Raw genomic sequence first — 16,622 nt, 5'->3', positions numbered from 1 at the left:
GGATCTGAGTGGTGAGATTCTCTTCTCCTTTTTGTGTATTGAGTTGAAGCTTTTATTGGGAACATTTTACATAATGTTTGGGATCACATTTATCCAGTGCTCTACGCTGACCACTTACTCCGTTGTTTGCTATTATGGAACCCTATGGAGCTGGATCCGTCAAATGATGGAATCCAGATTCCATTTTTTTAATCTGAGCATGTGTTTTCCATTCTGGGGTCTCTCTCGCTCTCTGGACCGGATAAGCTAGTCGGATCAGGCGAAAAAACGGATCCGTTGCATCAGTTTCACAGTTTGCGACGGATCCAGTTTTTTTTTGTGTTTTTTTTCTTCAGGTTTTTGCCGTCAGGCTCAATCCTGCGAATTTTGATGTGTGAAAGCAGCCTTACTGCGATCTTTGGGAAGCAGAATGAAGAAAAAACAAACAAAAAAAACAACCTACAGCAGGTGAAGAATTGGTTTTGTTTATTTTTTACGCCATTCATCGTGCAGTATAAGCGATTGGGCAACTTTATTCTTCGGGTCGCGAGTTTACAGTGATACCAGATTTATATTTTATTGCAAAAAATTGTTTTTGCATCACTATTTAGACAGCTATAGCTTTTCCATATTTTGGCCCAGAGTCACGTCAGGGCTTGCATTTTGCGGAACGAGCTGACGTTTAATGGTACCATTTTCAGGCACATTACATTTTTTTTTAATCTTTCTATTCTGATTTGTGGGAAACAAAATGAACAAAAACCAGCAATTCGGGAATTGCTTTTTGTTTGTTTTTTGTTGTTTTTAACGTTCCGTGTGTGGTAAAATTGGTAAGACAGCTTTATTCTTCGGGTCAATGTGACTACAGCGATACAGTTTATACTTTTATTATGTTTTGGCACTTTTATACAATAAAAACTATTTGAGAAAAAAAATTATTATTTTTGCATCACTTTATTCGGAGAGTTAGAACTTTTTTACTCTTCTGCTGATTGAGCTGAATGGCAGCTTGTTTTTTGTGGGACAAGATGGTGGCGGTTTCAGCGGTACCATGATTATATAGATTCGTCATTTTGATTGGCGCTATGATAAAGCATTGTTTTTTTGCCTCTTTATGGTGTTCACTGAAGGGGTTAACTAGAGGGACAGTGATAGAGCGGGCCGTTACAGATGTGGTGATACCAAATGTGTACTTTGCTTATTTTTTTTTATTTACATAAATAAGTGTACTTATTGGAAACACGGGTATTACATACCTGGTAATGTGTTTTCTCATGAGACATGACGGCACCATGAGAGAGGGGATCTGCCCATCAAGGACAGGAAACTTTCGAGATAAAAGGGGCGGCTCCTCTCCACATCAGTTGTTTTACAGAGTACGAGAGGAACTCTGCTGGTTAGTGTACACATAAATAATACATCCTATACACAGATACCCCAGGGAGTGTATAATACAAATAATGCACCCAACTAATGACGTGATCAAAAGGGTGGGAATATAAGGGTGCCGTCATGTCTCATGAAAAAACACATTACCAGGTATGTAACACCCGTGTTTTTCCATCATACATGACGGCACCACGAGAGAGTTACAGAGATTTGTAATCTCTTTAGGGAGGGATCACTGCTTGTAACACTGTTCTCCCAAATGTGAGATCAGAGGTAGCAGATAGGTCTAGCCTATAATGTTTAAAAAATGTAGACAGAGGACCAAGTGGCCGCCTTACAGATTTGGTCGATGGTAGCATCTGCTCTCTCCACCCACGACGTCGCCATGGCCCTCGTGGAATGGGCTTTCAGACCCTGTGGAACAACCCTGCCTGCACTACTATACGCTAGAATAATGGCCTCTCACCCATCTAGCGATAGTTTGTTTTGAGGCTTTAAGGCCCTTCCTTGACCCCTGGAACGAAACAAATAAAGCCCTCTGTTTCCTCCAGGATTTTGTACTCTCTAAATACTGTAGGATACATCTCCTGACATCTAGGCAATGGAGTCTCTCCTCTTTCTTGTTACTTGGATTGGGACAGAAAGAGGGTAGGGTTATATCCTTAGTCCTATGGAATCTTGATACCACTTTGGGGAGATATGCCGGATCTAATTTTAATACAACCCTATCATCCATAGTTTGTGTGTAAGGGGGGTCAGCTGACAACGCGTGTAAATCCCCCACCCTAAGGGCCGATGTAAGTGCCACTAACAAAGCTGTTTGTTTTTAATGTTAGTACTTTATCTGGAGTTGTATTTAACGGCTCAAATGGGCTTTCTGTCAAAGCTGTCAACACTACATTTAGATCCCATGGTGGAGGAGTAGGGGATGGAACAGAGTCAGCTCTACTACAGGCTCGGATAAACATCACCACCCACCTATTGCTTGCCAGGTCACAGTTGAATAAGGCTGCTAAGGCTGAAATGTGTACTTTGAGGGTACTAACAGCTAACCCCAGATCTAAGCCCTTTTGCAGGAACTCCAGTATTGCCACTATCGGGACCTCCCCTTCCCGTATTGGCCCTGAGCTGGACAGAAATTTCTTCCATATTCTCCCATAGATCTTGGTTGTTACTGGTTTTCTGCTACTGAGCAAGGTGGATATTAAACCAGCAGAGAACCCTTTTCTCTAGTAACGACCGTTCAAATGCCAGGCTGTCAAATGTAGCCTGGAATTCTGCAGGTGGTTGAAGGGACCCTGTGTTAGAAGGTCCTGGTCTTCCGGGGAGAACCCACGGGTCTGTCACTGACATCACTCAGCCAGTAAAACCATGGTCTTTTCGGCCAGAAGGGAGCTATCACAATTACCCTGGCCTTGTCCTCCCTGATCTTCTTCAGAACTGCTGGGATTAGACATATCGGTGGGAAGGCATACAGGAGTCCTGACGTCCATTCTATGCTGAAGGCGTCTACTGCCAACGGCCTTGTCTGCTGGGTTCAGGGAGCAGAACTTTTGAGGCAAAGATGTCTACACTGGGTCTTCCCCACATGTGCACTATCCGTTGAAAAATTGACTTTTTTTAGGGACCATTCCCCTTGCCTTAAGTGGTTCCTGCTTAAAACGTCTGCCTTTATATTGTCCACACCCCGGATATGCAGGGCCGATAATGAAAGGAAATGCCTTTCAGCTAGAGTCATGAGTCTTCTGGTTATGTGCATCAGTGACAGAACGGGTGCCCCCCTGGTGGTTCACGTATGCGACCGCTGTTCGGTTGTCCGATAGGACTCTCACATGATGTCCTGTCAAGTGTGGAAGTAATCTCTAGCACCTTTTCTATTGCTAGGAGTTCCCACTCGTTTGAGGATAGATTTTTCTCCTCTTGAGCCCAGGGATCTTGGACCCATAGTGTGTCTGAGTGAGCTCCCCACCCCCATGGACTGGCGTCCGTTGTGATTACTTTGGAGGCTGTGTATGTCCAGGGAATGCCTCTCGGAGATGACTATCTGTAACCACCATCTGAGTGATTGGAGTACAGAGAGTGGGAGAATGAGATTCTGCTCTAGCTGCCCCTGAAGTTCCAGGTCGTTCTGCAGCACACACCATTGTAGTTCTCTTGCATGGAACTGGGCCCATTTTACTGCCGGTATGCAGGAGGTTAGGGACCCTAACACCGACATGGCTCTTCTTAAAGTCATCTCTGGTTTTGTTAATGTTGTCATAATCATTGGTTTGATTTTTTCCTCTTTCTTCTGGGAGGCAACACTCCTGCGCCACGGAGTCTGTTATCCCCAGGAAATTCTGGACCATTGCTGGCTCTAGTTTGCATTTTTTGAGATTCAGCTGCCATCCTAGTGTCTGTAGAGTGTCCATCACTATTCTGACCTGCTCCTGACAGTGAGAAGTTTTTCCCCACTATCAGGAAGTCGTCTAAAGGTACCGTTACACTAAACGACTTACCAACGATCACGACCAGCGATACGACCTGGCCGTGATCGTTGGTAAGTCGTTGTGTGGTCGCTGGGGAGCTGTCACACAGACAGCTCTCTCCAACGATCAGGGGAACGACTTCGGCATTGTTGAAACTGTCTTCAACGATGCCGAAGTCCCCCTGTAGCACCCGGGTAACCATCGGGTTACTAAGTGCAGGGCCGCGCTTAGTTGCCCGATATTTACCCTGGTTACCATTGTAAAAGTAAAAAAAAAACAAACAAAAAAAAAAAACCACTACATACTCACATTCTGATGTCTGTCACGTCCCCCGGCGTCCACAGGGTTAAAACTGCTTTCGGCAGGAGCGCTGCTAAAGCAGGCGCTGCTGCCGAGAGCTTTCCTGCACTGAATTTGTCAGCGCCGGCAGTAACAGGTGACGTCACCGCTGTGCTCTGCTTTACGGCCGGCGCCGACACAGTCAGTGCAGGGAAGCTCTCGGCCGAAAGCAGTTTTAACCCTGTGGACGCCGGGGGACGTGACAGACATCAGAATGTGAGTATGTACTGTTTTTTTATTTTACTTTTACAATGGTAACCAGGGTAAATATCGGGTTACTAAGAGCGGCCCTGCGCTTAGTAACCCGATATTTACCCTGGTTACAAGAGAACACATCGCTGGATCGGCGTCACACACGCCGATCCAGCCATGACAGCGGGTGATCAGCGACCAAAAAATGGTCCTGATCATTCCCCAACGACCAACGATCTCCCAGCAGGGGCCTGATCGTTGGTCGCTGTCACACATAACGAGATAGTTAGCGGGATCGTTGCTACGTCACCAAAAGCGTGATGTTGCAACGATATCGTTGTGTGACTCAGCCTTAAGTAGGGTATTATCAGAGTGTCTTTCTCTGAGATGTGCTGTGACCTCTGCAATCAGCTTTGTAAATACCCGTGGGGCTGTTGCTATTCCAAAGGGCAGAGCCCTGTACTGAAAGTGACGCAACTGGGACCCCATCTGGACTGCAACTCTGAGAAACTGACGATCTTTGTCTGATTGGGACGTGATAATAAGCGTCCTTGAGGACTAGGACAGACATGTAACACTGAGGATATAGGAGCTTCACTGCTGATTTTATTGTTTCCATTTTGAATGATGAATTATTAGATATTTGTTTAGGGCCTTTAGATTTATTGTCCTCCAAGAATTGTCCGTTTTTTTTTAATGAGAAAAAGGGGGGAATAAAATCCTTCCATCCTTTCCTCTATAGGAACTTCTTCCAAGACGTCCTTGTCTAGGAGTGATGTTACTTCCCCCTCCAGACTGTCTTGTTTCTCCTGGGAGGACTGTATATAGTCTGAATATATCTTCTTGGAGGCCAGTGGTGGAATTTTAATTTTAGGCCTGATCCTACGATCTGTCGGATCCATACGCTGGATGAGATCCTCTCACAGGCTGGAAGGAAGTGAGAGCGCCTCCCTCCCACTTGAGAAGGACCGTCACTGGGAGGGTTTCTTGGTGTCCCTGGGGGACTTGCCAAAATAGAAGCCCTTTCCTCCCCTGGACCGCTTATCGAAGTTGCTCCTGTCTCGGTCTCTATACTGCTGCCTTTGGAATTTTTGGCCTCTCCGAAAGGGCTGAAATGGCTGTTTTGGAAAATTTTTCTTTGTCACCGGCATTCTCCAACACCTCGTCTAATGCCGGTCCAAACAGGAAGTTCCCCTCACAAGGCAAAGAGCAAAGCTTCATCTTTGCCTGTGTATCTCCTGGCCAGCATTTAAGCCATACCGCCCGGCGTCCTGTGTTTGCTAGACTGGCAGCAAAGTCAGCAGCTTTAGCCGAGTCTGCTGATGCTTCTGCTAGAAACACTGCCGCTGCTCTCATGGTTGGTATTGCCTCTAGGAGAGTTTCTCTGGGAACTTTTTGTTTTACCTGTTCCTCCAGGTTGTCTATCCAGATTTTAAGGGATCTGGCTACACAAGTGGCTGTGATAACTGGCCTTCGTGCCCCTGCTGAGACTTCCCATGCTGTTTTCAGGGAACCATCCACTTTTCTATCCAGCGGTTCTTTTAGAGAACCTAAATCCTCGAATGGCAGGGAGGATTTTCTGGCAACTTTTGAAACTCAATTTTTGTGGCTCTATCCCAAGATGAGGAGGCCTCCTCTTCAAAAGGATATCTTCTCTTTAGGAAGGTGGTTATTTGGGACCTTTTCTCCAGTTTTTGCCATTCCCTTTTAATCAGTTCTTGTAGCTGTTCATTAATAGGGAATGACCTCCGTTTTCTCTTTTGTAGACCACTGAACATAAGTTCTTGGGCTGTCTTTTTAGCCTTCTCATCTACCAGCTTTTATAAGCTTATCCGTAGCTTCTGGAAAAGCATCCTCCTCTGAGCTACTATCTGAGCAGCGAGCTGTATCAGAGTCCCCCTCTGACTCAGAGGAATCCCTCTGGGATGCTACTGAGGGGCTGGATCTGTCCCTAGATCTGGTATCTGTGTCAGCTGTCTGCAATGCTTTTACAGACCTACAGACCTCTGATTGGATCAGTGATCTTAGACTCTCTGTAAAGGAGGGCGTTTCCTCCGCTACCGTCTTGTTAATGCAATCCTGACACAGATTTTTATTCCAGGATGGTTTTAATGCTTTTTTGCATAAGGGACATTCCTTGTTTTTAGCCTTTGATTTACACTTCTTGGGGACCTCCTACACTCCACCCCCCCAAATGTATGCAAGAAAAGAGGGGAGAGACAGAGATAAGAGAAAAGACATTAGCGTGCTGGACTCTCGCAGTTCACTCACCACTCGGACGCTTTCAAAGTACAGGTGCTGGATCCGGAGGTTGGCTGGTTTTCTCCGTGTCTCCCAATGAGACTAGGGACCCCTCCTTGGTATGGCGATCCGTCCGTACGCTGTCTGAGCGGCTTCTGCCACGGCGGGTCTGGCTCTTTTCACTTGAGCGAGACCGCCTCTCCTGCATCTCATGTTCTGGTGAAAAGCTCTCCATCATACACACCACCACGTAACAAGAGTAGTCACCTTCAACCTGGCCTGGTTTAGTGACACAGGGCAGCATTTCTGGCTCGTTTAAATAGATTCACTTCCTTCTCTCTTTTTTTTAATGGATCACCTGGTTGATCCTGCCATTACTGGTCGCTTCAGTAGTCAGGTGCATGTGCGCACCTGTCATGATTTGATTACCTGGCTGATCGTGCCTGCACTACTTCCGGTGCTCATAGATGCATCCAATCACCTGGTTGATCCTGCATCTGCCGCCACTAGCGCAACGCCTGCGCTGTATAATTATGTCAGAGCGCGCACCCGGCAACCACTTCCGGTGCGCGCTATTAGATCCACCATACACCTGGTTGATCCTGCCGTCGGGTCTTGAGCGTGCACCCGGTCCTTACTTCCGGTGCGCACTCCTTAATCAACTTCTCCACCTGGTTGATCCTGCTCCCAGCGCCAGCATCTGCACATCCTCCTTGCGCGCACCTGGCCACTACTTCCAGTGCGCGCTCGAATTCTTGGTCCCCTGGCCCCTTTGCACCGCATCCAGGGTTCCGAGTGCCGCCGCGTCCCGGATGTCGTGCGCACGCACACACACACACACACACTCTTCTCCTTTCCGGCTGCGCGATACACAAGCTGAGATCAGCGCTGGATCACAGTATGGACTGCACTTACCCCGCGCTTGTCCCATGCACCGCTCCCCTGCTGCGATCATGCTGCTTACAGGTACTCCATGCCAGGGAGGAAGGAGGGGAGGTGAAGGGGTGGGGGAACCATCTTCAGTGCTCAACAGGGATGGCATAATACCTCCAAGGAGCCTTACCTAGCCTGGGCACCGATGTGTCTCACAGGCTGCATGGCCACCATAGTCAACAGGGAGGGAGCACCCATTGTGACCTCCAAGGACAAAATTAGCAGGTGGATTTCTTTTTTTTTGGCAACCGGGATGGTCACTAATCATGGCCTCCGAGGTTCCATCTTCACCCGGGCGTTTGCCTCACGGGCTGTGGCCATGCGTCGCTCAGGGGGGGGGGGCATGGAATACATGGCTCCCGAGGCAACTACCGGTACCTGGTGACGGGTGCAGCAGACTAGCGCCTGCCCAAATCCACCCGACCCAGGCCTCCTCTTCTGTCTTCATCAGAAGTCTTCATCTTGAGGGTTCCCAGTCAAGGATAGGAAACCAACTGATGTGGAGAGAGGAGCCGCCCTTTTATCTTGAAGGTTTCCTGTTCTTGATGGGTGGATCCTCTCTCTCTCGTGGTGCCGTCATGTATGATGGAAAAAAATATTTGTTTATTTTTTTTATGAGCATTTTTACACTTAATTTTGTACATTGTCCCAGGATGGGACACTACTGTATTGCATCAGATTGCTGATTTGATGTTCTGCAATGCATCGCTACTGCAGAGCATCTAAACAGGTAGGGAAGGAGGCATCTGAGGTCCTGCTCCGAATAGGCACTGACACGACACCTTCCCTGAAGGACCCAGACGTAGGGAACCCATTCCTTGTGCGATACTCCTCGATATTGCTGTCACTACTGACAGCCGCATTAGAGGAGTTAAGCGCGTGCGATCGGTGCTAGTACCGATCGTGGGCGTTGCTGCCGGGTATCAGCTCTCACACCGAGGTGACCCGCACCAGATAGCCACAGTGTTCAGCTTGAGGCCACAGCGCCATACATGTTACTGCTGTCTGCAGGAACGCAGCTTCCGCAGAGCAGTATATGTACGGCGCATGTCAGGAAGGGGTTAAAACCGCTTCTATGATAGAACAAGAAAATGTGCCTAGTCAGGAATAGTGGAAAATGGTCAGTCATGAACTAATTAAGTTTAAAAAGTAATCGTCATTATCTTATTTTTATTAACAATCAATAGTCATGTCAAATTAGGAAACTTTTATAACATATGTTACAAGAGAAATCTGCTTCTTTCTCCACCCGAATTGATTTTTCATTCTGAAAATTCTCAATTAATGGATAAAATCTGTCTTCGGTGAATACAAATTATGGAGATGGGCGATGATTGGTGCTTAAGAAGTTCTATGGAAAACTAGCTCTCATTTCAGGAGAACTTGCAGCTGAATGGCTCAGCCTGCCTCTAGCTCCTCCCTCCTTCATAGAATTTTACAAGCACCAACTGTCCGCTCTTATCTCAGTAAGGCCGGCGTCACACTCGGCGTAAGACAATACGGTCCGTATTTTACGGCCGTAATACGGCCGAAATACGGTGAAATGTTCCCAAAATAGTGATCCGTAGTCAGGGTGTGTCAGCGTATTTTGCGCATGGCATCCTCCGTATGTAATCCGTATGGCATCCGTACTGCGAGATTTTCGCGCAGGCTTGCAAAACCGACATCTAATGGATTTATGTGCTCAAATGTTCGGGAAAACATATATACAGTATATATATATATATATATGTCATTGAGACACATATATATATATTCTGTATTTAGATTTCATTCAGCGCGATATGTGTTAAAAGCCGGTAATTCAATTGCCGGCTTCTCATTTCTCCTGCACAAACCCGACAGGATATGAGACATGGTTTACATACAGTAAACCATCTCATATCCCCATTTTTTTTGCATATTCCACACTACTAATGTTAGTAGTGTGTATGTGCAAAATTTCAGCGCTGTAGCTGCTGAAATAAAGGGTTAAATGGCGGAAAAAATTGGCGTGGGCTCCCGCGCAATTTTCTCCGCCAGAATGGTAAAGCCAGTGACTGAGGGCAGATATTAATAGCCAGGAGAGGGTCCTTGGTTATTGGCCCCCCCGTGGCTAAAAACATCTGCCCCCAGCCACCCCAGAAAAGGCACATCTGGAAGATGCGCCTATTCTGGCACTTGGCCACTCTCTTCCCACTCCCTGTAGCGGTGGGATATGGGGTAATGAAGGGTTAATGCCACCTTGCTATTGGAAGGTGACATTAAGCCAGATTAATAATGGAGAGGCGTCAATTATGACACCTATCCATTATTAATCCAATTGTAGGAAAGGGTTAAAAAACACACACACACATGATTTAAAAGTATTTTAATGAAAAAAACACAGCGGTTGTTGTAATAATTTATTGTACTCTCAGTCCATCAGGAACACCCTCGCTTGGAAAAATAATAAACGCACAAGATACATACCTTCTGCTGTCAGATCAGGTCCCACGAAGTAATCCATCTGAAGGGGTTAACTAATATTACAGGCAGAGCTGCGATAAACCGCTCGCTCGTACCTGTAATCCCCGGGTGCTGAAAGGAAAGCAGTGATCTATACTTACATTCAGTTGCGGTGATGCGCCCCTGCTGGATGTTCTCATGAACTGCAGCCTGGGAACTTTTTCCCACGCTACAGGTCATATGAGGACATCCACCAGGGGGCGCATCACCGCGACTGAAGGAAATGTAGGTCATTGACCTACATTTCATTCATTCGCGGTGATGCGCCCCCTGGTGGATGTCCTCATATGACCTGTAGCGTGGGAAAAAGTTCCCAGGCTGCAGTTCATGAGAACATCCAGCAGGGGCGCATCACCGCAACTGAATGTAAGTATAGATCACTGCTTTCCTTTCAGCACCCGGGGATTACAGGCAGAGCGAGTGGATTATCGCAGCTCTGCCTGTAATATTAGTTAACCCCTTCAGATGGATTACTTCGTGGGACCTGATCTGACAGCAGAAGGTATGTATCTTGTGCGTTTATTATTTTTCCAAGCGAGGGTGTTCCTGATGGACTGAGAGTACAATAAATTATTACAACAACCGCTGTGTTTTTTTCATTAAAATACTTTTAAATCATGTGTGTGTGTGTTTTTTAACCCTTTCCTACAATTGGATTAATAATGGATAGGTGTCATAATTGACGCCTCTCCATTATTAATCTGGCTTAATGTCACCTTCCAATAGCAAGGTGGCATTAACCCTTCATTACCCCATATCCCACCGCTACAGGGAGTGGGAAGAGAGTGGCCAAGTGCCAGAATTGGCGCATCTTCCAGATGTGCCTTTTCTGGGGTGGCTGGGGGCAGATGTTTTTAGCCACGGGGGGGGCCAATAACCATGGACCCTCTCCTGGCTATTAATATCTGCCCTCAGTCACTGGCTTTACCATTCTGGCGGAGAAAATTGCGCGGGAGCCCACGCCAATTTTTTCCGCCATTTAACCCTTTATTTCAGCAGCTACAGCGCTGAAATTTTGCACATACACACTACTAACAATAGTAATGTGGAATATGCAAAAAAAAAGGGGATATGAGATGGTTTACTGTATGTAAACCATGTCTCATATCCTGTCGGGTTTGTGCAGGAGAAATTAAAAGCCGGCAATTGAATTACCGACTTTTCACTAACACCGCTGCGTATTTCTCGCAAGTCACACTGCTGGTCAGTGTGGAATCCGTATTTTTCACGCCCCCATAGACTTTCATTGGCGATTTTTTTGCGCAGTACGCTGACAAACGCAGCATGCTGCGATTTTGTACGGCCGTAGAAAGCCGTATAATACTGAACCGTAATATACGGCTAATAGGAGCAGCCCCATTGAGAATAATTGTGCCGTATGTTATGCGAGTTTTACAGACGTAGTTTCTGCGCTCTTACGTCCGTAAAACTCGCCAGTGTGACGCCGGCCTAACGGGAATCTGTCATCTGTAATCAGTCATCACAGGATACAGATTTTACACCTTTTACCCCTAAGTTGAGAAGGAAATATCAGTCCAGGGTGAGAAAGAAGTGGATTTCTCTGATAAGAAAAAAGAAAAAGTTGCTTATTTTCATGTTCTCTTTGTGTCTGCGAGACTGCCGCATATTACATGTAGTTAAGTATACACATGCTAACAACATCACTACAAGTTGGCTTTTTTGTCTGAAGAAACATAATTATAAATAAAAGATTTTACCTTGATATAATCAATCCCTAGGTTTTCATTTTCACGGTTTAGAGCAGCCGCCAGGTCGGAATACAACCGCTCACCCAAACAGAATCGTTTCCAGCTTTCCTCATCCTCTGTGCTTGGCTGTAGATAGAAAGATGCATTACTAGAAATTCACATTTATTTCACTCTAACAGTGGAGAGTTCTACATAGACATATTAAAAGCAGGTTACATGTGCTAACAGTATACGGTGTCTGTGCCACTAAGAAGTCCCATGAATGTTAAAGGATACATTTCACATTGATGGGTGTGGAGACAGGAGGGTCAGGGGGTGCTCTAGTCCACTAGCCGAAACCGCATCTCATCTAACGCCTGTTCTGTTTTTACCGTGGGAATAACACTACCGAGACAACACAGGGTGAGGGTAAAATAGTGTAGCAGTACTTTATTGAACCACAAAACTGGCAATTAACAGAACAGTCCCAGCAAAATACCCAAGATTATGCAAAATTACAGTCTCCCCTTTCAGCTGACTTGCCAGGATAAGAGCAGCTGTGACTTCAGAGCTTCCAGGGCCGACTAGCCACACCTGTGACACGCACAGAGAGGAGGTAACAACAAACTTAGGAACCAGACAGTCCATTGAGGTACAAGGCCAGGTGACCGGAGGGTCACATCCTGGCTTCTCCAAACATCTCCATGGAGCCAGGTGACTGGTGGTTTCAATCCTGGTTTTCCCAAACCTATCCATGGGGCTCAGGTGACCGGTGGGTCCAAATCCATTGTTTGGTGATGGTCCCCTAAGCTGGCATCAGGTAGAATGTCAAATCTGTGTCCCTCGTGATGGAGCCATGATCTGGCAGCTATCTTGCATAGTGTTCCTGGCTGTGGTTTTGTAAACAGTCTCTGGTTCGTTGGATCTCTTGGCTGTCTGGATGTATATTATTAGAGGCGTATATCCTCTTTATAGTTCAGAACTGTTCTTCAAGACATTATTCACAGGTCAAGTAGAAAGGGTGACGAGACTAAGGGTACCGTCACACAGTGGCATTTTTATCGCTACGACGGCACGATTCGTGACGTTCTAGCGATATAATCCATAATGTAAAAAAAGAGGACAGCGCCACAACGGTCAGTGATAAGAAAAAACTTACAGCTTTAATCTGCCAACTGCGGCGACGTTTCAGTATAAACCTTTATCAAGCACAGTTTGACACATGTTCCAACCACCATTATATATCCCAAGCACCACCCCTCATTAGAACAAAACACCAATAGGAGTATAGTACTACAATGACACAATACATCAGTACATCAAAATACATATAAATATACAAAAAATACTTGTACAAATACATAAGCATTGACAATACAGCATCAGAAAAAGGCATACTAGTCCTGATCTCTAAAATTCAACGAACTCACCCACAAAAGTGCAAAGAAGATCGCCCTCAAACAGATGTAAACAAACGACATTCCTCCAATAGAACTATAGCATTCCCCGTAGTCAAGATACAAACCACCCCCCCAGGATGATGCCATAACGGCCGTAGTCCAATCAGATACTCCTCCACAAATCATGTGATCATGGTGATAGAAAAAAATTGCTGCACAGATCCAGTCCATACATCTGGATCTGTGCAGCAATTTTTTCTATCACCATGATCACATGATTTGTGGAGGAGTATCTGATTGGACTACGGCCGTTATGGCATCATCCTGGGGGGGTGGTTTGTATCTTGACTACGGGGAATGCTATAGTTCTATTGGAGGAATGTCGTTTGTTTACATCTGTTTGAGGGCGATCTTCTTTGCACTTTTGTGGGTGAGTTCGTTGAATTTTAGAGATCAGGACTAGTATGCCTTTTTCTGATGCTGTATTGTCAATGCTTATGTATTTGTACAAGTATTTTTTGTATATTTATATGTATTTTGATGTACTGATGTATTGTGTCATTGTAGTACTATACTCCTATTGGTGTTTTGTTCTAATGAGGGGTGGTGCTTGGGATATATAATGGTGGTTGGAACATGTGTCAAACTGTGCTTGATAAAGGTTTATACCGAAACGTTGCCGCAGTTGGCAGATTAAAGCTGTAAGTTTTTTCTTATCACTGACCGTTGTGGCGCTGTCCTCTTTTTTACATTATGGATTGGACTTTTTAGCTGGGCTGACCCCCTGGCAAGGACTTGCGTCCACAGGCCTAGGAAGGCTATAAGGGACATAGGGTGCGGTTTAACCTATTTTTTGGATTTGTTTACGTTCTAGCGATATAGTTACGATCTCGCAGTGTCTGACACGCAGCAGCGATCAGGGACCCTGCTGAGAATCGTACGTCGTAGCAGATCGTTTGAAACTTTCTTTCGTCGCTGGATCTCCCGCTGTCATCGCTGGATCGTTGTGTGTGACAGCGATCCAGCGATGCGTTCGCTTGTAACCAGAGTAAACATCGGGTTACTAAGCGCAGGGCCGCGCTTAGTAACCCGATGTTTACCGTGGTTACCAGCGTAAAAGTAAAAAAAAAAAAAACCGTACATACTCACCATCTGATGTCCGTCAGGTCCCTTGCCGTCTGCTTCCCGCTCTGACTGACTGCCGGCCGGAAAGTGAGAGCAGATCACAGCGGTGACGTCACTGCTGTGCTCTCACTGTACGGCCGGATCTCAGTCAGAGCAGGAAGCGGACGGCAAGGGACCTGACGGACATCAGATGGTGAGTATGTACGTTTTTTTTTTTTTTTTACTTTTACGCTGGTAACCACGGTAAACATCGGGTTACTAAGCGCGGCCCTGCGCTTAGTAACCCGATGTTTACCCTGGTTACCAGCGAACCTCGGCATCGTTGGTGGCTGGAGAGCTGTCTGTGTGACAGCTCCCCAGCGACCACACAACCACTTACCAACGATCACAGCCAGGTCGTATCGCTGGTCGTGATCGTTGGTAAATCGTTATGTGAGACGGTACCCTAACTTGCATTGTTTAACTACTCGATTTGCATAGTTTTTCTCCTCTGTTTTGCAAGTCAACAAGCCACAGGACCCACACAATGGTCATTTAACATATTAAAGGGGCACTGTCACCCCCCTCCAGACGTTATAAACTAAAAGAGCCACCTTGTGCAGCAGTAATGCTGCATTATAACAAGGTGGCTCTTTTAGTTTTTGTTTCAAGTATTCCCAAAATAAAGCGTTTTGAAATACCTGTCTTTATCCAGGGAAGCGGGTCCTCACTCCCCAGCTTGAACCGCTACTCTGCAGTCACTCAAATCTTCAGGGGCTTTCGGCGCCGCCCCCTCCACGCTTTTTTCGCTTCAAAATCGGCGCCTGCGCTGTGTTTAAGCTCTGGCCGTCTGACGTCCCAGCCAGGTTTGCAGACTGCGCCTGTGCGGGCATTGCGGCCACCCACCTTGGGAATCCCAGCCCCGCAGTGTGTTATGCATTATGCACAGTGCGGGGCTGGAAGGCGGGGGACCTGGGGGAGCATCTGACACGCGGTGCGCATGCCCAGGAATCCTAGCCCCGCACTGTGCATAATGTATAACACTGCGGGGCTGGGATTCCCAAGGTGGGTGGCCGCAATGCCTGCACAGGCGCAGTCTGCAAGCCTGGCTGGGACGTCAGATGGCCAGAGCTTAAACAGCGCAGGCTTTGAAGCGAAAAAAGCGCGGAGGGGGCGGCGCCGAAAGCTCGTGAAGATTTGAGTGACGGCAGAGTAGCGGTTCAAGCTGGGGAGTGAGGACCCGCCTCCCTGGATAAAGACAGGTATTTTGGATAAGTTTCAAAACGTTTTATTTTGGGAATACTTGAACCAAAAACTAAAAGAGCCACCTTGTTAGAATGCAGCATTACTGCTGCACAAGGTGGCTCTTTTAGTTTATAACGGCTGGAGGGGGGTGACAGTGGCCCTTTAAGCAAACATACATTGTTCAAAGACCCTGCATCATTTTCTTGCCAGGATAGCAGAGAATAAGTTGTAGGAGAAGATATTAGAGGCAAACATTATCCATTCAAAAAAATCAACATTTAAGACTCATGACAGTGTATGGTTCTTGACCAAATGAAGAACAAACGCATAAATTCAAAAGTTAACATATAGATAAACAGTCTATTCTTCCTGGCTTACTGAAAATAGACATATGGTTACAGTAATTAATATAAAATGCTGTGTCGTCTGGGTACCTGACTCCCAGCACCTCCGCTGTTCAACAAATTGTATCCAGACAGTGAGTAGGAACGTTGGTTTAGCATATGTCCTATTATATATCCTCCACTGCACATGCTTGACGGCTGCTCTATTCATAGTTCAGACTGAGGCAGCTTAGCGGTGAAGAGATTGTGGGGTGGTTTTAGTGAATGCAAGCAATAAGTGATGAATGTATATTGTGTGGAAACATCTTTAAATGGCAAAGGTTTGATCAATGCAGAACATGTAATAGTAAGCAACTGTAGAAAAAGGGATCTAAGTCTGGGTTCACATTTGCGTTCGTGGGCTTTGCAGAGGGCTGCGTACATCCTCCGTTAAGCCCAGCATACTTCTGCATGCGTCCTGCGTACCTATCTTTAACATTGGGTACGCAGGACACGCGGATGCGTCGTTTTGACACGCCCGCTGTCCTGTCGTGCAGTAGGCGGGCGCGTCAAAACAACGCATCCGCATACATCCGCATGTCCTGCTTACCCAGTGTTAAAGATAGGTACGCAGGTCGCATGCAGAAGCATGCGGGGCTTAACGGAGGATGTACGCAGCCCCCTGCAAAGCCCCCAAACGCTCATGTAAACTTAGCCTATGGGGAAAGTTTCTCCTTGTGGAGAGCAACAAGCCAGGCTTGGCATGTCAAAGTGAGGAGACACTTATAGGCCAGGCATGATCTTGTGGGAAATTAAATATGCGAATTGCAGTGA

The 16,622-nt window shown here is 46.4% G+C and overlaps 1 protein-coding gene across 2 annotated transcripts in view; it reads right to left on the bottom strand.

Moving 5' to 3' along the window:
• The window catches only part of GEMIN2 (gem nuclear organelle associated protein 2), a 72,059-nt gene that overhangs the window by 32,702 nt on the left and 22,735 nt on the right, over positions 1-16,622 (bottom strand). For both annotated transcript variants that reach the window (XR_013215439.1, XM_077261260.1), the window contains exon 5: positions 11,747-11,863. Coding sequence is in view for 1 of the 2 variants with exons in the window: in XM_077261260.1 (XP_077117375.1) it covers positions 11,747-11,863 (117 nt within the window). In the remaining variant the exon portion in view is untranslated. The remainder of the gene's footprint in view (positions 1-11,746; positions 11,864-16,622) is intronic.

Source organism: Ranitomeya variabilis, chromosome 1 (assembly GCF_051348905.1).
Source record: "Ranitomeya variabilis isolate aRanVar5 chromosome 1, aRanVar5.hap1, whole genome shotgun sequence".
Taxonomy (NCBI): domain Eukaryota; kingdom Metazoa; phylum Chordata; class Amphibia; order Anura; family Dendrobatidae; genus Ranitomeya; species Ranitomeya variabilis.
This window is presented reverse-complemented; position numbering and strand designations above follow the sequence as displayed.